Source organism: Equus asinus, chromosome 1, assembly GCF_041296235.1.
Source record: "Equus asinus isolate D_3611 breed Donkey chromosome 1, EquAss-T2T_v2, whole genome shotgun sequence".
Classification (NCBI taxonomy): domain Eukaryota; kingdom Metazoa; phylum Chordata; class Mammalia; order Perissodactyla; family Equidae; genus Equus; species Equus asinus.
In genome coordinates, this window is record NC_091790.1 from 143,887,187 (window position 1) to 143,908,840 (window position 21,654).

A 21,654-nucleotide genomic window follows, 5' to 3' on the forward strand; every position below is an offset into this window, starting at 1 on the left:
ATTTTCTATTTTCTTTTGAAAGATGTTTGCTAGTATTGAGTCCCAAGAAGAAAGCATTGATAGATAATGTCATGTTTTGTAATTCAGTGAATTGCTGCAAAAGCTTTCAAATTAAGAAAGCAGTATATTATTAACATCTGAGTCAAGACAATTAGTATCATCTCAAGGCCTAAAAGAAACCCAGCATGAAAGTTAACATACTTTGCTTATCCTTCATTTTCCTCTGCTTTGGTGGCATGTTATTTATTAGCTAATACTGAGTATATTTGCCATATTCATACATTTTAATGATTTGAAAAGCTAAGATAGAAGTAGTTATTGCCAGGAGAAAGGAAGTGAATCAGTTACCAATAAATTTAGGTTGGGGGAAATGAATGTAAAATTGTTATAGCCGTAAAATATATGTCCAACTTCCTTTCCCTGTGGTAATCAGGATTAAGTTCAAGAAATCTTAACTTTTGTGATAAAAGTTTGACTCTCAAGAAATTATTTATTTTTCCTAGAATTTTAGATAATAGAAGGTAAGGGTATATAGTTGGATATGTGCTTGAAAATGCATTGCACTTTAAACATTATTTAACTGTTAACATTGTCTCCAACTTCTGCATACCAGTGGAAACTCTAAAATCTTACCATGTATACTCTCAGCAGCATAGTACATTTGTACATGACTTTGTCTTTCAAGTAATAGGTTTTCTGCTGTGGGCTTTATGAGAGCAAAAATCTTCTATCACTAATCTGCATGTTACTTTTATACAAATTCCACAAAAATCTAATGAGATTCATCATACCTAAATCCATAATTTTCCATTTTAGCACATGAAAGATAAAATAGACCTAAGTGTAGTTAGTTTTAATAATACGATTTAATAACAATTTACCTGAATGTAGAATGACTTTTTTTGAGATATAACTGACATAGATCATTATATTAGTTTAAAGGGTACAATATAATTATTTGATATTTGTATGTAGAATGACTTTATTCTCTCCAAACCCATGAAGTATGGCATAATGACTTTCTTATGCCTTATCAGTTCTTCATAAACCTAGGTAGTCACTTTAGGTTTCATGAAAAATGACCAATTACATGGACACAGATATATACATATACATGTGTGCACACGGAGACACAAATCTACACACATGAAAACACACACACAAAACCTACCTCTCTCATAGGCTATGCTTTAAAGACATTTAACAAAGGCAACAGCTATCCAGACAGTGTACTGTGTTTATAATTAATGGAGCTAGTTCATTGCTACCTATCACCATGCATTAGGGTTTTTTTCCTGCTCTTTAACTTGTTGTGAAAATACTATTGCTAATGAATGCTGTAAGTCTGGAAAAGCAGTGTATTTTATTCTTCCTCCGCCACCTCACCCATCTCTTATTTTTTCTTCCATCTCTACTTCCATCCATTAACCCAAGCCAAATACCCGGAATCATCTTCAAGCCTTCCCCATCCTCGTCCCATAAAGAAAATCACTTCCTGAGTCCTATAAAAGTTTTCTTTCTTAAATCTTTCTCCAGTCTTCTCTTTGCTTCTTTTCTCTGCTGCTGCCGCCTTGATTTAGTGCCTCACTTTTTCCTCATTCTATCAATTCCTCCCATTTCAGAAACTATCTAAATACATCTGCTAGACTCATCTCCCCTTTTACCCATTCTCTTCACTAGAGGCCTCCAAAATCAAGTGTTTGCACCCCAGGAGATAGACAAGATGACTAATTAAATCAACTTAATTCTAAAAAATGAATGTTACATTTTAACTTTTATGCCTGTTTTTATAATGTAAAAAGTATATTAGTACTATGGAACAGGATATAACTTCACGCATATGTACTTATACTAAGTACATATTTAAAATATTTTTAGTATTGGGGTACATCAACAAAAATATTTGGAGACCATAGTCCTATACTACTACTAGAGTAACCTTTCATAAGGTATATTGGCACACCTCTGCTTTACATCTCAGTGTTTTTTCATCCTCTTACATATTCAGAATAAAACCAACAAAATCAGGAAATTAACATTGAAACATTATTACCATCTGATCCTTAGACCATATTCAAGTTTTACCATTTGTCCCAGTAATGTCCTTTATAGCAAAAGGATCAGTACAGAATCATTCATTGCATTTCATTATGTTTCTTTAGTCTTCAATCTGGGCAGTCCCTTAGTCTTTCCTTGACTTTTATTACTTTGCCACTTTTGAAGATTACAGGGAAGTTAGTTTATAGAATGTCTCTCACTTTGCATTTTTTCTGATCTTTTCTTGTGTTTATATTCATGTTTTGTATCTTTGATAAGAATATCACTGATGTAATGCAATATGTATTCTATCAGGTGACACATGATTTTGATTTGAACCATAGATGGTGATGTTAACTATAATTACTTGAGGAAGGAGTTATCTGCAAATCTTCTCCATTCTCTTCTCCTTTCTAATTAATAATTTGTGCAGAAGAACTTTGACTGTATAAATACATAAATATTTATATGTATAAATATATATGGGATATATAAATATCCTATTCCTTCTCAAACTTTCATTTTCTGTTTTATTCAATGGGTTATATTGGTTATTATCGTTATTTATTTTGATGTTCAAATTGGCCCAAATTTGGCTAATGGAAGCCACTTCAGGCTGGCTTCTGCCACTTCAACCTCACATCTGTCCCCTTTTGACATGATCCCAGCAATTTTTGAGTACTTCCGTACTAAAGATGTTCCAGGCTCAACTTAGTGCTTTTCTTTCCTGGACCCAGCCATTTCTCCAAGGAACCCTGTTCCTTTTAGTGGAGAATGGTATTTAAAACCAAGATCTTGGTACTGCATGTGCTCATTGTTACTGGGATGCTGATCCTCCTAGGTCTTCTTGATAGACAGAGCCAAGGACTAGATATATGTGTGTACATTCATATACATACACATTTGTTTCTATTTTTCTATTCCTTTTTAGATATTAGAAACCATTCTAGTTTTCTCCCTCACAGAAAACTGGTTCCCATTATCCTTAATATATATTCTTACATGGTTAACTAATCTATTGTCACCCTCCACCACCACCCCACATGGACACCTATTTTACTTACCATAACCTGATGGCTTTTATTTATTTATTTATTTATTTATTTATTTTCTTACTCATTTTTATTTATCTTTTTTGAGGAAGATTAGCCCTGAGCTAACATCTGCCGCCAATCCTTCTCTTTTTGCTGAGGAAGACTGTCTCTGAGCTAACATCCATGCCTATCTTCCTCTAGTTTATATGTGGGATGCCTGCCACAGCCATGGCTTGACAAGCAGTGCATAGGTCTGCACCCAGGATCTGCACTGGCAAACCCTGGGCCGCCGAAGCAGAACATGCAAACTTGACTGCTGCATCACCAGGCTGGCCCCATCTGATGGCTTTTAGATTGAATTGTTCAGGAAGGGGAGAGAGAGGAAATGAGGGTGGACATTTATACTTTTTTACAGGCTCCTCAAATTATTTTATTGAGCAGTCAGGAATAAGAATTACTGTTTCATGTATTTTATGAATTCTTCAGTTATTAAAAAAGTTTTGAAGCTAAAAATTAACTTTTTTTAAAATTTTAAAACAAATACATGCAATGTGTATAACCCAAGTCTAACTTCAACTAACTGACACTTTGAAATTATTTTGCATGCTTACATATAAGATATAAGGTGGACTTAATATTTTTTTAAATATAGGGCACAATTTACTATTCAGTCTTTTTCAAGGGTATACTTTATATAGATATCAATAACTTCTGTCTGCTGAAATGCCCCAAATGAAGATAACTTAATTTGACATGATTAAGTGAACATGTATAAATATTTCTTTCAAAAGTACTTCATTCAAGTCACATATATTCACAAGTACCACTGAGAATTTAAATATACATCATATATTTTACAGTGACTGTGCCAGTTATGATTCTAGCTTTTCATCCTTGTTTAAGCTCTGTTTTGTGAAAAGCCAGAGTATACATGACAGGTCATTATCTGACTACTGCAAAATGAGCTGTGTTAGCTTAGAGACCTCCATGTGGTTCGCTCTTATTTGATATTTCTAGTGTGCTACTCTTTTTTCACAGTAGTAAGTTGAATTCATATGCATAGAAATCTCATCTAAATCCCTGTGGAAGATTATCTGAACTAGAAATGCATGACATGCCAGCTGAGGCAAGTGGTACTTTTTGGTAATCATTTGTAATTAGAAATCCCTGAGTAGGGGAAGTATGTTTTTTTCATTTTTGTTTTATTTTCCAAATTTTCTGCATTGAGCAACTAGAATTCTATAACTGATAGACTTACATCAAAATGACAAGATATGAATATTTATTTTCAACTAAAACAGTCATTGAGAATTTTGCCTTTTTAAGAACTGAACAGAACAATCTCTCAAAGGAGTGTCTTGCCACAATACATTAAACAAGCACATTTAATTGAACCTGGTAATATTGGAAATTGAATGTCTGAATTTTATGTATTATGAAGATTTATGAGAAATATAAAATTAAAATGAATTATCCTTTAAAGTTCTTTTAAATTTGAAACATATAACTGACCCATAAAAAATAGGACTTTTTAATATTTTAACTATTCATTTGACCTCCGGGATTTTATCTGACAATAGGTTAAATTTGAAGTTTCTAAATTTAGCACGGTTGACAAAGAAGTCATTTTTAGGTAAAACTTACAGCACTTATCTATCTTAATTCAGTATTCTAGCATTTGTGTGACAAGCATTAGAACTTACAGCAGTGTGCTTTACTGAGCTTTATTGAGTTTTGGTTTGCGTTTTTACTGACACAGGTATGTAAAAGTCTGGAGAAAAGTTTTTTATATAGTATCCTACGTTAGAATCCCCTAGAACAAATCTGTGGTGGTTTGTAGACTTACTGAAGTCTGAGAATTAAAACTATGGTGTGGTTATCTTTGATGGTAGCTATAGTTAAATATTCAAATGTGGATTTCCTCTTTGCTAGTGTTTGGGATAAAACCCACAAACTTCCAATTCGTCTTCTAAGTTGTCTTACACTTAAGTTCAGGCTGTTCCCAGTTACTCTAGCATTTTCTTTGGCAGGCAAAATTGTTTGTATAAATGTCTTTTAAGCCCTTAGTTTCTGACTGAGTGCTGTACTTTGAGACTAGTAACAATGATTTGTGAATTCAATAAGAAGTAATAGCCATTAACAATTGATTACACTAATTATAGTTGGTACTGTGCTTTTTTTCTTCAGTAGAGTGTATTTGTTTAAACAGAACTTTATGTACTGAACTCAACATCTTATTTGTCATTATTGCTGGCTCAAAGAGGTGGTTTGTTTGATTGTCCTGGACATATTTCTGAAACCTGTCCCTAGGTAGTATTTTTATCAAGTAACAATTTTCAGCAAAAAAAGAGATTGTTTACCGTTATTCTTTACAATGGAATTGGAATCCCTACTAGTCTGTGTAGTTCTGTCACTGAGGTGATTTTCGCAGGGACTGTGTGATACGCAGTAAGTGTATTGGTATACTTCAATAAGTCATGGTCAGGTATTCCTTAAGAATCTTTTTGAACATATGATTTCTTTCTTCTAGGTAAAGTTTGTCAGTATTTATGGCATACATTTTTATATATTTCAACATCATATTCACAGGGAAATAAAATGATTGGAACCTCTAAAATTAGATAAATGTTGTCTTATAATAATTTGCAAAATGGAAAAAGTAAATCACTTTTTAAGTTACACTTACTACAAACTGGAAAAACCAAGCCATTTTCTAATTTAGATGGCATATGGGCCTGATGTGTTTACATAGCATGCTATGGAATACCATATGTGGTGAAAAACTAAATCATAACTAAGATAATTAATCAGAGTACAGTAGGGAGCCATACATAGGAATGCCTTTCAAAACTCACGAACTTCATGCTATCCTTTAGTTTTAAAGTAGTTTTCTAATGTTTTTATTTTTTATTATTTTGGAGAAAAAAGTTACCTACTAAAAATCTGGTAGTTAAGCTGAAGGATATTTCATTACAGCTTTTAAAAAGTTAATAAGAATATTTTTACCTTATTAACCTAGCATTTGAAATACTGAAATTAGGTTATAAAAATATGCCAACATAAAAATTCAGAAGGAATATAGAATGTTTTAATTATATAAACTTGTTATTCCGGTATTTACATATAATGTGAGCATGAGAGACATGGTTCATTGCAAAGAGATGGTCCTAGTTGAAATAAGCTAACATATTCTCAGAGTTGTGAAATGACACCCAAATAATAGGAAATGCTTAAATCTTGGCTTCAAAAAACAGAAAGTGAGATGTCATGTATTCTACATGTAGATACAGTTAAATAGTTTATTCCTGGTTATTAAACATTGTTTAACTATTTCATTATTTTGTACTTTCTGTTAAAAAATTGTCTTTCTATGGGGCCAGCCTATTGGCATGGTGGTTAAGTTCATGTACCCTGTTTCAGCTGCCCCAGTTCACAGATTTGGATCCTGGACGTGAACCTATACACCACTCCTCAAGCCATGCTGTGGCAACGTCCCACATACAAAATAGAGGAAGACTGGCAAGGATGTTAGCTCAGGGTCAATCTTCCTCACCAAAACAAGAAAAAAGTCTTTCTAACCTATATATTCTGGTTTAAGAAGTACGCTTTTGCTTACAACTAAGACAGACTTCCTCAAATCTAAGCTAAGAAAATTCAAAGAATGAATTCTGATAGTTGATGGAATTAATTTCTGAAATCAAATATATTTAAGCATTCTAATCTTGATGTTCTGATAGAATCCTTATCAAGAGTGCTAAGAAATTGTAGCTTAGTTGTTGAGGATGTATGAAAGTGTGTTATGCCCTGTTAGTTACATTTTTACATATTCATTTTTTGACATTTCTGAAATTAGGATATGTATCTATAAGCAGTTTATATCTTTAGGTAGTAGTATTTCTTTTCTTCCATAAAAATTTTCCATTAAATTTAGGGAGTTTCTTTTATTCTGAGGCATTGTGGAGTAAGAAAATAGAGAATAGAGTAATTTAAAATATAAAGACAGTCAAGGTATACAATATGATGTAGAGGAAAGAACTTTATATTAAATATTTACAGTGCTTGTGACCTTCGGCAAGTTGCTTCACCTCAGTGAACTTCAGCTTGCTCATTTGTGAAAGGTTTAATGGCAATATTTGGAATAATAAGGGTGCTCAGTGTATAACATCTCTTCTTATTCTTAAAAATAAGCAGGCATTTTAGCTATGGAGAGAAAAGTTCAAAATAAGTGATAATGTTCTGATTTTCAAATATAAGAAATGTTTTTAAAAAGTAATTTGCGTTACAACTTTTTGTTTTATTTTTTGTCTTCACATACACCAAGTCAAAATCTTTCTTGTCTCTTTCAGAATTTCACAGTAAATGGAGTGAGGTCATGTCTAACTTTTTCATTCACAAAAAGGTCTATTTATTTTCATTTCTTTCTAGAGTTAAGAGGCAATGAAAGCTATCACTATAGTTAATCTATTTTTAAACTTAGGCACTTATGGCTCTCTAAACTTTTAAAATTATACACTCTTCCATAAGATGTTTTTTCTAAATTTATTGTATATGATTAGCAAATAGTTGGTATATCTTTATATTGATAGCAGTGACTATTTCACATTAAATATGGAATTATGATCCTCTGTAAATCGCACAGATCATACACTAATGTATGTATTTTATAAGTAGAATGCATTATATTTAGAAAGTAAAGGTTTACTTTCATATTTACATTACTGGCTCTGCCAAGTATTGAATAATAGGGAAAGACATACCTGATAAGTGCATAAAAGGGCCTCTTGTTTTAACTGAAGGCATGTTTTGTTAATAGGTGAAGAAACACCCAAGAAATTTCCCATAGACTGCGGAAGGGTATTATTTCCTTGTTAAGGTCATGAAAACTATAAACTTGAAACTGAAGTGAGAATAAAAAGTAAATAAAATAAAGTTTATAAGTAACAAACCACTGAAGACAAGTGTAAGATAATTTGTGAGCCCACTTTGTCAAGGTATGTGTAGTTTTTGATAACAAAAGATTCATCAAGCCTAACGAATGGCTTTTATCAAACAAGCGTGTGTCAGCAACACATCCTTTTATTGTATTAAATGTTTGAATACTTTTAAGGATGGAAGTGTGGGAAGTTCTGGGCTAGCACTTTCATATTCTTTGTGGAGTCTAGAAATTAAGGTTACTAATTTTTAGGGCGTGATATGTAAACACATTTAGAATTTCATAACATGATTATGTGCCTTCACTGTCTTAACAGCATTTATGTTAAGAGAAAGCCTCATTCTTAAGTAAGGAAATTTGTACTCATTCTCCAATGCTGCTAATGCCTCTCTTTTAGTAAGGTAACATGTCAGTATGTGCTTTGTATGTGGGAGTCAAAGGGCAGTGATTTACACATGTAAATTCTTCAGGACTCTATCTTTGCACCCCATACTTCTCTGCCACCAGCTCCCCTGATTCCCAGTGGAAGAAACTGTTAATAATGTACTTCCTTAAAATCATAGCGTATAAATGTCTCTATTTATTTACTATCATGTTACTTAAAAAATAACTATTTCTTTCTGGGAATATCAGATATGCTGTTCTTAACATGTTTTCCATTGGTGAAAAGCTAAGTAAGGCAAATTATAAGACTGATCCACACTCTCCTTCCACTGCCCCACAGCCCCAGCTTAGTCCAGTCCTGTCCATATTCAATTATTAGCTTCACTTCTCATTTTGACAGGGCCCTATGGACTGCCTTTAACTAACTTTAATAAGTTAGGTAAACATCACTTTATTCCTTCTTGTGCTTTATTTATTATTTATTTATATATTATTAAAATTTTTTTAACTCTTCTTGATTTACATCATAATTTGAGATTTTCATCACTTGTCAGTCCATATGGCCCAAATGCTGGTAATTTGTCCTCAGAGTGTAGTCTACAAACCATCTGTACCAGGATCTTCTGAAGTACCATTAGATATGCGGTTTGGAAGGCCCCATGCAGACCCGCTCAATCAGTATCTCTGAAATGGTACTCAGGAGTCAGCATCTTTATAAGCACCACTGGTGGTAATTATGATCAGTAAAGTTTAAGAACCAGGGCTTTTGACCTTAATCTCTCTTAAATTTCTTACATGTAGTTTTGTCTCTAATTGACGTATTCACTAATTCAACCTACAGATATCATTTTCAGACTTTGCTCTTCTATACAGGGCTGTCATTCAACCCCACAGGCAGGTTCAAGGTAGATTGATGACACCTGATTCAGGTTCAATACAGTAGCATTCCTGGATTACTGAGATGTCATATTCCCTTCTTTCCGAGTTCTGGAATTGCCCAGCAGCATCTCAAGGATCTTTTCTGAGCTATGAATTCAGTTTGTCCCCATCAAGAATCTTCTTCAGTTACACTGCTTCATCTTTTTTCTACTTCTTTGTGGTGGTTGACACTCTTGGTAACTTCTTCCTTTTTTACAAACTCCTTTCTGCCTTGAGTGAACCTATTCTCTTCTGGTTTTCTCCCTTCTTAGCAGACCATTTCTTTGGTATTTTGGTAGGCTTTTTTAGCTTGTTTTCACAGCCTTCTTTTCTCACTCTGCAGGTGACTGCATCCATAACCAAAGCCGAGTACCATACCAATTTTGATACAGAAAACCTGGGCTTTAGGATTTAATGATCCATCTACTTTCTCTGAGTTAATGTTTATCGAGAGAGACTTTCTGCCTTTTAAAATATTATCCTTTTGTCTAATAATTAAGACATAATGTAGGGATAAATTTACCAATAAGTTTTAGTTGGCCATTTCCACTATCTAATGATCTTCTTTTATTACAAAGTTTAAATAGTATTTACTTAAGTAAGAGAATACATATCAACTTGATCTCTAAGTGAAATATTATTCTGGAGGTATGATTAAATATGCTGTACTTGAGATGTAGGACTCTATTTGGGTTTTTTTTAACTTTAAAGCTAGAGAGTAATAATTCAAAATAGCAGTTTTTTAATATAATAACACCAATATCCTCTATATAAAATCTTGCTTTAAGAAAATACTTCTGACTCTTTTTCTCCATTCTTTTTTCTTTTCTCTGACTCTACTTTTCTGGAGAAAGTTGGAGTCAAAAAAAAATTATGTACGTTCTGTATTTTATAAGTTCTTATAAATGTAATGTATGGTCATTGTAGAATATTTAGAAAATTTATAAAACAAAAAAGGATTTGATTACTTTCGATTATTGCATGTAAAGATGTTATATTTCTGCTCGTGTTTCAGTAGTACATCCTACTACAACCTACGCTTTAAAAATTGCAATCGTTTTCTACATTCTCTTATATAATGGTGTTTTTTTCCATGTAATTGTATATATGACCATTTTCCATGTTATTACATACTTTTTTCTGGTCAGATTTTTAAGTACTATACAATATTCCTTTGCACAGATATACTCTCAGTGTAATTGCTGGGTCAAAAAACAACCCAAAAAAACTCAACATTTTTAAAATAAGAAAGTACCATACTAGTAATAATTATAGAAATCAAGCTTTATTGAGTATCTCTATGTCCCTAGCATTATCTAAGCACTTAAAATGTATAATCCCATTTAATCCTCCCCACAGTCTTTAAGGTAGTTACTGTTTTTTATCTCCTTTGTGTGGGTTAAAAAGAAAAATTAGATTTAAAGACGTTAAGGATTACACAGCTAATAAGTGGTCTAAGTGATTCAAACCCAGATCTGCTGATTCTAGAGCCTGTTTTAGAGACTTCCTTTCATATATTAAAATAGGTATTTTCTATCCCTTATTGCAAGAGATTCTTAAAGTAGATTTTGTCCTGAAGCCATTTTAGATTTTTGTAATGTAGAAATTCAGATAATTTTTCTGTTATAAATAAACAATACTAGTAATAGGAAGAGGAAAAATACCTTTATTGTTAAGTGGGATCTGTTTTGGTCTTTCTATGAATAGAGGAATAAAGCCTGGAGGTAATTCTTAAATAAATTGTTTAAAGATGGCCCTACTGTAAGGTGTAGAAGATAGATTATAACTCCTCAAGGCCCTTTCTTCATAAAATTCAATGAAATAGTGAATTTCCCTGTGTTAAGGGAGCTGCCACTTGACAATATGGATGATTTACGTAGACCCAACAGAATCTAATCTATTGTAGTTGGAGGGAGAAGGGGGAAAGGGATCTGGAAATGAATTTTTTTATTAGACACTAAACACTGTATTTTGGCTGAGTCAAATATTACTTCTTAAATGTTTGTCATGAGTTGTGAAGTTTGAAAACCTGTATTGTGAAAATAAACTAAAACCAGCCACATTCAATCTCTTTGCAAAGATAGTTTAAGAATACTCTGATTTGGGCAGTGTCAGCTACTTTGTGTACAAACTGGAAGTTTTTTTTTCAATATCAGCATTCTTTTGCAGTAAAAATTCTTCTTAGTCAAAAACAATACCTGTTTGTCACTGGATCAAATACTAATTATAATGCAATTTAGACTCATTTGAGTTAATTCTTTTTTTGTTAACCAAAGAGTATGAAATTAGTACCTCACTTATAAAAAATTAAAAAACATTTCCCTCCTCCTTGACAGATAAAGATCTGTGTATGTGACTGTTTTTGTTCTACTGTATTTGCACCTGTGACTTAGCTTAGTCATCTAGGTTCTTTTGTGATTTCGGACTTCTGTAAGTTGTTTTTGCTTTAATATATTGTTCTCTTTTTTTTCTCTGAACTGTATTCATATGCTAAATTTAAACTCTGATCACCTAAGATAAAATCTATTTTAATGTTTTTCTCTGAAGGTTTCTTAAAGGTTTATGTTGTAGTGTTATATCTTCATTGAAGTTAAGTTGGTTTTTTGTTAAATGTACCTGCAATAATGGCTACCAATGATTATCTGCTTCACTGATTTGAAAACTCTTTAAAGTATACTTATAGAGGTTAAGATTTTGAAGAATCACTCTGAAAAGTTCAAGCAACATCATAGCATTTTTATCAGTTCACTTTTGTGTCCCTGAAGGACTTGGACTATTTTCTTAACTTTCAAAGACAAATAGTATTCTGTAAATTTTGTTTCTATATTTAGATTACCAGATATTTATGAATCATTTTCCAAAGCACAGAGAGATGCCTTCTCCTGCGGGCTACTTACAACTCATTTTCAGAACTTAAGTTCCTTTTCTCTTCTCTTTGATTGGCATCACCCCCTTCCCACTAGGCTGTCCTCTGGCTAGATCCCTTTCTAGACAACCAGAGTCTTGCTATCTTTCACCGATCACCATTGGTCCTAAGGTAAGCACGTGCAAACCCTTGCCCTGCAAACTCGGAAGAGCCGTCATTCCCCCTGCAGCCCTGCATCTTTTCTCAGCTGCTCTACCGCTGCAGCTAGACAGACATGCTTCACTGCCCTGTCTCTGTGTCCTTCAAACTCCTGGGGACAAACCCTCTGAGTACTTTTCAGAAAATTCCTCTTATATGGGGCTTTCCTTTCAAGTACCTCTTCCAAAGAAATCCTTACTCTCCAGTCTCACTTATCCTTGTTCTTCAGGCTTCTCCTTTGATGAGTTACCAGACCAGTTTTTGTGTGAGACTTTGAAGAAAATATTTTCTGAAGTATTTTATCAATGCCTATCTTTAAAAAAATGAAATTTTAGACTGTTTATGAGCGATCGAGACAAGAAATTTCTCCCACCCCATGATCAAATACCCTATCACCATGACTTAGTCATGATCTTTTTTCTTACTTCTTTCACTTCTTAAATGCTTTCTATCAGTTCCTCAAGTCTTCTCAAGACCTCCAGGCCATCAGCCTCCTTCTGATTTTATCCCCGTAGCCCATTTTTAAACTGTGACTTGACATTGTAATGGACACTTTTAGAAAACATTACAGCCCTCTATTATAATTCCCCAGCTTTCTCTGGTTCTTTTTTAAACTATGACTTAATTGTTTTTTTGAGGAAGATTAGCTCTGAGCTAACATCCACCACCAACCCTCCTGTTTTTGCTGAAGAAGATTGGCTCTGAGCTAACATCTGTGCCCATCTTCCTCTACTTTATATGTGGGGCGCCTGGCCTGATAAGTGGTGGGTAGGTCAGTGCCTGCGATCCAAACCGGTGAACCCCGGACCGCTAAAGCAGAGCACATGAACTTAACTGCTGTGCCACTGGGCCAGCCCCTGACTTGACATTTTAATATACACTTCTAAAAAACATTAGAGCCCTCTATTATAATTCCTTAACTTTCTCTGGATCCTTTGTATTGATTCATCTCAACTGTTTCTTTTCTGGCCAGAAATAACTGGTGGGATTTATGGACTTAGGTTCACTACAAATTCATGCCTCCGTTAAACCAAGCCTCATTGTGATCTTTTGTGAATTCTTTATCAGATTTCTTCTAGCAGTTATTTCAAATCTTTGCCATATATCTCAAGTTTCAGTTTTATTTCCAGCACCCTCATTTTTTCAAGATGGCTGTGTCTCTTACTTCACTGAGGAAAAGGGGCCATATGTTCATTTTATCTCCTCTCAACCTTAGAAATAGTCTTTGTTACTTTCCCCATTTCAATCTTTGTTCCTTTCCCTACCTCAATCTCTTATTTCCTGTCTCAGAAGAAAAAAAAAATATGTCACTTACTTTTGTTCTTTATTCCGCAACTCTCCTTTCTCTTCAGAATCTAAGTTTCTGTTTTCATTAAGCCATCCTACAAACTTTTTGCAAATCACTTTTTTTGAAAGATCGCTTTTCACATGTCCTTGCAGGTTAGAAAACTCAAGGAAGTAGCTCTCTGTTGTCCATACTATAGGGCAGAAGTCAGAATTTTATCCCTGACTTGCAAGGCCATCTATAATCTGTCACTATGCTGATATTCCAGATAGCTCTCTCTCTGTCTTCCTCTCTCTCCCCATCCCTCCCTTCTTCCTTATCTCTTTTACAAATATCATCAAAGTGTTTTGTTTGTTTTTTATTAATTGAATGTCCATCTTAAGTCCTACTTTTCTACACAATCCTTAGGACTAGACTAAATTGCTTTTGCATTTCTTTGCTAGACTGTTCATTTGGCATTTTGTAAATGTTTCTTTGTGTTGTTATTCATCTTTTTACATCTAGGTCGTTTTTAGGCTAGATTGCAAACTCTTATGGCAGAGAATATTTCTCTCATACTTCTTTCAAGACAAGGAGCCTTAATGTGACATGTAATTTTTTCTAAGATACGTTTAAAATTGCTCCTGGTAGCTCTTCACTACTAGCTTGTTTCTAGAAGTTGTTATTGAAATTATTTTTTGAACTTTTATTTCGCTGAATGTCAGTGGCAGTGGTGCAGGTTCTAGTTTTTGCCTTAGGTGCCCAAGGCTATTTGTTGAAACAACAAACGACGTCTGAAAAATAAATTTCTGCCAGTCATGACCCAAATATGCAGAAAAGACTGAAAGTAAGAAACAAGAAAATATCTACTCAGCAAGTTTAAAATATTCTTTCTTAGAATAGTTTCTGTTCCTGTCTAGTTCACTCAGCATTTCTGTTAGCATTTAAGAGTACCTGTTGACTATAGTAGATTTCTTTGGAATAGAGATATAGTTTTAAGTTTAAAAGAAACTATTTCTTCCAGAATGAAGAACACTGGGGTTATCTAAGAGTGTAAAACTAATCTGAAAGAAAATGTCTGTCTTTTTTTTTTTTTTTTGCTGAGGGAAATTCACCCTGAGCTAACATCCCTTGTCAATCTTGCTCTTTTTTTTTTTTTTTTACTTTTTTTGCTTGAGGAAGATTAGCCCTGAGCTAACATCTGTACCAGTCTTCCTCTACTTTGTATGTGGGACAACCCCACAGCATGGCTAGTGAGTGGAGTAGGTCTGTGTCCAGGATCCGAACCCGAAAACCCGGGCTGCTGAAGCAGAGCACTTGGAATCCCAACCTCTTGGCCACGGGGCTGGGCCCAAGTTCCTATTTTTTGTACATAAAATTTGAAAAGAAACAGTGACTCTTTTATTTATACAAGTATTTCCTTTCTCTTGATGGCCCTACCAATAGTACCCTCATTTTACTGAATAAAAGTCTATATAGTATTCAAAAAAGTAAGCCACATACTCTGCTAGGTGCTTAAGATATGCTAAGGTAATCAGACATGACTCTTTCCCTTAGAAAACTTGTGTTCTAGTAGGCATGTATGCATATAATTATAAGATTTAAAGTGTTAATATAAGATTTAAAGTGTTAAATGCCATTAGAAGGTGCAGATAAGCTACTGTGGGAATTGAGAGACAAAGAACATTTCTTTCAGCTTTAAAAATCAAAAAGAGATTGTGGATAATATGTCATTTCAATGGAATTATAAAAACTTAAGTAGCGTTTTATAGGAATGTAAGTCAGGATAGGCTAGGTTATATAGCACACAAAAAAAGTCCCAAATTTTTAGTGGATTAAAACCGTTGATTTCTCATGCAAGTAACATGTCAATACAGATTGGCAGAGCAACTCTGCACATCATAGTTATTTGGAAACCCAAGCTGATGACGGTTTTATTTCAACATGTGGTCCAAGGCAGTGTGGCAGGAAATACGTCAAATTGCAAAATGGCTTTAAAAATCATATCTGGAAATGACACATATCACTGCAGCTCGTATACCAAATTATGTAGTTAAATCTAACTTTCAGAAGCAGGGAAGTACAATGCTACCATGTGCTGCCGTACTTCAAAGGCCTCTCTGGTATTTGAAGCAGCATAGGGGAATCCTCAGGGAGAAAGAGTATGTGTACAATTTGTATGGGGGAAACTGCTTAATAGTTTGGAAAGTAGGAATTGTACTAATAATAGTTGCTAATGTGTTTTGAAGTTTTTTTCCTTTTGCTTTTATTAATAGACTTCTTTTTGAGCAGTTTTAGGTTTACAGAAAACTTGAGTGGAAAGTACAGAGTTCCCATACCTCTTATTCCTGCTCCTACTGCCACCAGTTTCCCCTGTTATTAACATCTTTCATTAGTGTGGTACATTTGTTACAATTGATGAGTCAGTATTGATACATTATTATTAACTAAAGGCCATAATTTACATTAGGATTCACTCTTTGTGTTGTATATTCTATGGGTTTTGAAACATGTATGATGACATGTATCCACCCTTACAGTATCATACAGAATAGTTTCACTGCCCTAAAAACTCCACGTGCTCCACTTATTCACCCCTTTCTCCCTCCCCCTAAACTCTTGGCAACCATAGATCTTTTGACTGTCTCCACGGTTTGCCTTTTCCAGAAGGTCAAATAGTGGAATCATACAGTGTGTATGGATTTCCACAGTTGATTTCTCATTGACCTATTGAAGATGAGAGAGAAAGAGTATGTATACAATTAGTTTGTTGCGTGTGTACAACAATCTTAGTTGTTTCCCAGTTTTGGCAGTTATGAATAAAGCTGCTATAAACATGCAGGTACAGGTTTTTATGTGGACATAAATGAGTTTTCAACTCATTTGGGTAAAAAGAAGGAGGATGTTTTGTAAGAAGCTGCCCAACTGTCTTCCAAAATGACTGTACCATTTTGCATTCCCACTAGCAATGAATGAGAGTTCTAGTTACTCCACATCCTTGTCAGCATTTAGTGTTGTCAGTGTTTTGGATTTTAGCAATTCTGATAGATGTGTAGTGGTATGTCATTATTTTTTTAATTTGCAGTTCCCATATGACACATGTTGAGCATCTTTTCATATACTTATTTTCCATCTATGTATCTTCTGTGGTGAACTGTCTCTTCAGATCTTTTGCCTATTTCTTAATTTGGTTGTTTTCTTATTGTTGATTTTTAAGAGTTCTTGCTATATTTTGTATGCCAATCCTTTATCAGATAATGTGTTTTGCAAATGTTTTCTCCCATACTGTAGCTTGTCATTTCATTCTCTGAATAGTGTCGTTTGCAGAGCAAAAGTTTTTTAATTTTAATGAAGTCCGACCTAGTTTTTTTCTCATATAGTATTGTGCTTTTGGTGTTGTATCTAATAAATTGTCATCAAACCCATGGTCACTTATATCTTCTCCTGTTGTTATCTTCTGGGAGTTTTATAGTTATACATTTTACATTTAGGTCTATGATCCATTTTGAGTTAATCTTTGTGAAAAGTGTAAGGTCTGTGTGTAGATTCTTTTTTTCACCTGTTTGTTCAAGTGTTCCAGTGCCATTTGTTAATATTCAAAAGTCAGTTGCTTTCTTATATACCAGCAGTGAACATTTGGAATTTGAAATAAAAAACAATACCATTTTTATTAGCACCAAAAAAAAATTAAATACTTAAGTATAAATCTAACAAAATATGTCCAAGATCTATATGAGGAAAACTACAGAACTCTAATGAAAGAAATCAAGATGAATGGAGAAATATTCCATGTACATAGATAGGAAGAATCAATACTGTCAAGATGACAGTTCTTCCCAACTGGAACTATAGATTCAGTGTAATCCCAATCAGAATCCCAGAAAGTTATTTTGTGGGTGTAGACAAACTGATCTAAAGTTTATACAGAAAGAAGAATAGCTAACACACTTTGGAAGAAGAATGAGATTGAAGGACTGACATCTGACTTCGACTTACTATAAAGCTACAGTAATCAAGACAGTGTAGTATTGGCAAAAGAATAGACATATGGATCAATGGAACAGAATAAACAGCCCAGAAATAGACCCATATATACAGAGTCAACTGATCTTCGGCAAAGGAGCAAAGGCAGTTCGGTGGAGAAAGTATAGTCTTTTCAGCTAATATGGGTTTTTTGAGGAAGATTAGCCCTGAGCTAACATCCACCGCCAATCCTCCTCTTTTTGCTGAGGAAGATTGGCCGTGAGCTAACATCTGTGCCCATCGTCCTCTGTTTTATGTGTGGGACACCTGCCACAGCTTGGCTTGATAAGCAGTGCCTAGGTCCGCACCCAGGATCTGAGCCAGTGAAACCCGGGCTGCCAAAGCAGAGCGTGAACTTGACCACTATGCCACCGGGCTAGCCCCTAATATGTTTTTCATGTAAAGTGATTGGGAGGGTAGATTGAGATCATATCGTAAAGGATTGTAAATATTATGTCATGAATTTGTAGCCACTGAAATTCTGTTTGGAGCCCTTTAGAAGATGTTAGGGATCCAGAGGAGGAGATATCATTTTTAGACCAGTGATTTGCAAACTTTTTCAAGAAGAGATTTATTCTGTCTAGTTTGTTATATATAACTTAAAGATTTCATGGAATAAAAGCATGCTGATAATTTTTATTCTTTTCTCTTTAGATTAAGAAATGTTAATCAATCTCCACTAAATTGATTTCACTACCACTTATAGGGTTAAATAATTCGAAAAATATTGATCTAGTCAAAGTGCTTAGTTTTACACATAAGGAAAGTAAGACTGAGAGAAGTAACCTCAGGTTGATCTCAGGGTTACCCAACTAGTTAATGGCAGAGCTGTGAGCAGGGTGGTGCTAGTTAGTGATCTTTCTACAGTCATTTATTAATCTATCATTGATCACTTCATAAATTATTGTATATTGTCATTAAATCTGTTCAGTGATTAAAGAATTTAATGCTAAAAATAGATGTCTAAAATCACTTTGCAAAAACATGAATAAACTCAAACTATAGAAGGATACACAGTGAATGATTAGATAGAGCAAACTATAGTCCTTTAAATAAACTTTGTCATAAGACTGAAAGCATTCTTGCAGTTTGTGTGTGTTGTATAAGTACTTTCAGATAAATGTGCTGATTTCTTTGTCTGCTGGCAATGACCTCTTTCTTCATTTGATATACTCTTCTAAGGCCTCTGAACTTGACTTGATTCCCTCTCTTATCAATATCCGTCTTTACTTCTGGTACAATGTTTCCTGAGAAATTAGTCTCTCAGATGGGCTGAGTTTCCCTCTACTCCTAGTCCAACAGTCTCCTTCGAGAATGCAGACTCAGAGTCAAATGGTCCAGGTAACTGTGTAAACATGGACAAGTGACTTAATCTCTCTGTGCCTCATTTCCTCATTTTAAAATGGAAACCCTAATAAATAACACCTGCTCGGAGCTTTTCTATGTGTGTATGGCTATTTTATCTCTGTTTTAGAGTCTGGTAACACTGACAATGAGCCTGACTAGTACCTACTTCACTTTTCTATTTAGTTGCACATCCACAGGAGAAAGAAATGAAATGGTTTTCACTAAGATAAAGATGAAATGTATGTTTATATCTAGTATTTCTGCAACACTGAGAATAGCACACCCATTGTGTTTTTATTTTTTCCTTTGAGGATCATTTAAAATTATTTTCATAGAATGTTCACTTTATAATTTTTTAAATACTCTTTGAAAAATTAAGTTTAATCAAGTGTTAATTTTTTCTATATTTTTCACAGTAAAGAAATGTCTGTTTTTTTTCATTGAAACTCCAGCTTTGTTAGGGAGCAACAATTTCCTCCATTGGTAATGTTAAATTTAACTTTAGTTTTCTATTCATTGCTGCGGTTATGTTTCCAGAGCCTGCTGTAAGAGATAAACCCATTGCAAATGAAGACAGCATTCATTTCCTTCCACCTCAGGCCACACAGAATTGATTGAGGTAATAAAATGACAGCACCTTGTAATATACTGAAGGCTCTTTAATTTGAAAACCAGTTCTAACCTGATTCAGAGCTTGTTTAAAGCTAATTTATAGCTTGCATAATTTTCAGCTGGCCGACCAAGGTAAAGAATGATATGTGAAAACTGATAAAGAATTAACTTATGATACATTCAGACCTGTCTTGTTAAAGTCAGCTGGTATTAAAAAACAGAGGTATTGGGGGAGAATAGCAGAAAACATAATTGGTAAGCTTTTGCTTCACGTAAGTAACATTGTTGATGACAGTTTAAATTTCCCATCGTCTTATTTCAAACCTGGCTTCTTGTCCTTTCTTTGTCAAATCAGTTTTACTGGTATTTCCTGTATTTAAAGTCCTTCATTGTTCGTCACATATTAAGGTCAGCATGAGGCTGGGTACAGTTAGCAGTTGTGACTTCCACAGTGTCAAATCTGTTGTGTGCCATGGTGTTAGTGCTGCTGCTAAGTAGTTCCGTCTGTCAGCATTTTAATTATAAATAATCTTTTTTCCAGATGTAAGCTGGAAAGAGTTAGAGCTCTTCATTTCTATTTGGGCTGAAATATCAGTCAGTATTAGGCTTTTTGCCTTTGTGGGCTGTTTTTATCTCTTTATTCTAGCATGTTTATTTATTTGTGACCCATAAATAATACAGCTACCATAGTAAATTATTCTGTGGTATGAATGAAGCCAGATTTTCAGAAATTTCATGTCAGCATTCACAAGTAAAAAATAGATTACATTTCCTCTTTTATGTTTAAATCTTTTGCATGGTTATTACTTTTTCCCTTAAAAAAAAAAAAAGACAGTGGAGAATGGGCATATCTTTGTCATATTCTGTTATAACTATAGAACTTTCAGAAGTGCATTTACCATTCTTAACCGTGAGTATCACACTAAGTACATTCCAAATATTTTGGATATCCAAGCTAAAAAAAGTCAATAAACAAATATATTTAACTGTAAAGTTAGATATATGAGACTGAGAAATTCTGTGGTTTCTTCAGTGAAACTTGCCTAGATATCTAGATACGTATTAAGATGAAGATTGTGGTTAATCTAATTAAGATGTCTGTAGTAAATATGGCCATAATTATTTACTTTTTTGAAAATTATAAAGCAGTGCATGCTTATTACAGAATAACATATTAAGATGAAAATAAAAATTATTCAGAGAATAACCACTGCTAACAGTTTATTTTTTTCTATGTATATTTTTTAAGATCTTAATATTATAGGATGTATGCCATGCATTCTCAGTGGGGGGAGTATTGCTCCAAGGGGGCAAAAGTTTATTACCAAGATTAATTGGTTTATGACTCTCCACAGCTAAACCTTTTTTGATAAAATCTTACTCTTAGTATTTAATTTCTCTCAGGTTTTCTTTGGTATCACACAAGTAGTAATGACATTGAGATCATGGAAAATACACAACATATATATGTGATCAGTGCTACAAAACAATGACAAATAATAGGTGGTTGTGATCAGACGACTTTTGATTAATTGCTTGATCATGAAGTTATTTCACATGAGATAACTGTGTGTACCTGCTGGCTGCCATTGGCTGTCTTGTGGATGTTGTTTATGCTTGATCTTCAGTGCTTTTGTCTAAAACTTAGGCTTTAAGAATTAAATAAAAATAGATTATTTAGCAGCTCGTCATTTTCTCTTATGAAGCAAAAGTTAAAGTTCAGGCGCTGGCCCTGTGGTGTAGTGGTTAAGTTTGGTGCGCTCTGCTTCAGCAGCCCAGGTTTACAGGTTCAAATCCCAACTGTGGACCTACACCACTCCTCCGCCGTGCTGTGGTGGCAACCCACATGTAAAGTGGAGGAAGACTGGCAAGGATGTTCACTCAGGGCTAATCTTCCTCAAGCAAAAAAAAGTTAAAGTTCACTAAAAATGATTTTTAAGATTTATTTAATTTTTTTCAGTTACTTTTGCTGGAAACATAATAGTTTGACTTGTTAAGACTTGATTTTACATTGTTATATGTTTATGTAAATTATAAT

General features: G+C 34.0%; 1 protein-coding gene across 5 annotated transcripts in view; it reads left to right on the plus strand.

Moving 5' to 3' along the window:
• Nucleotides 1–21,654, plus strand: part of PHF14 (PHD finger protein 14) — a 200,801-nt gene that overhangs the window by 134,099 nt on the left and 45,048 nt on the right. The window contains exon 18 of one of the 5 annotated variants that reach the window (XM_070509174.1): nucleotides 19,542–19,624. The exons of the other annotated variants lie outside the window; for them this stretch is intronic. Coding sequence (XP_070365275.1) covers nucleotides 19,542–19,553 — 12 coding nt within the window. The 3' untranslated portion in view covers nucleotides 19,554–19,624. Of the gene's footprint in view, nucleotides 1–19,541; nucleotides 19,625–21,654 lie in introns of those variants that run through there. 5 annotated transcript variants of the gene reach the window in all.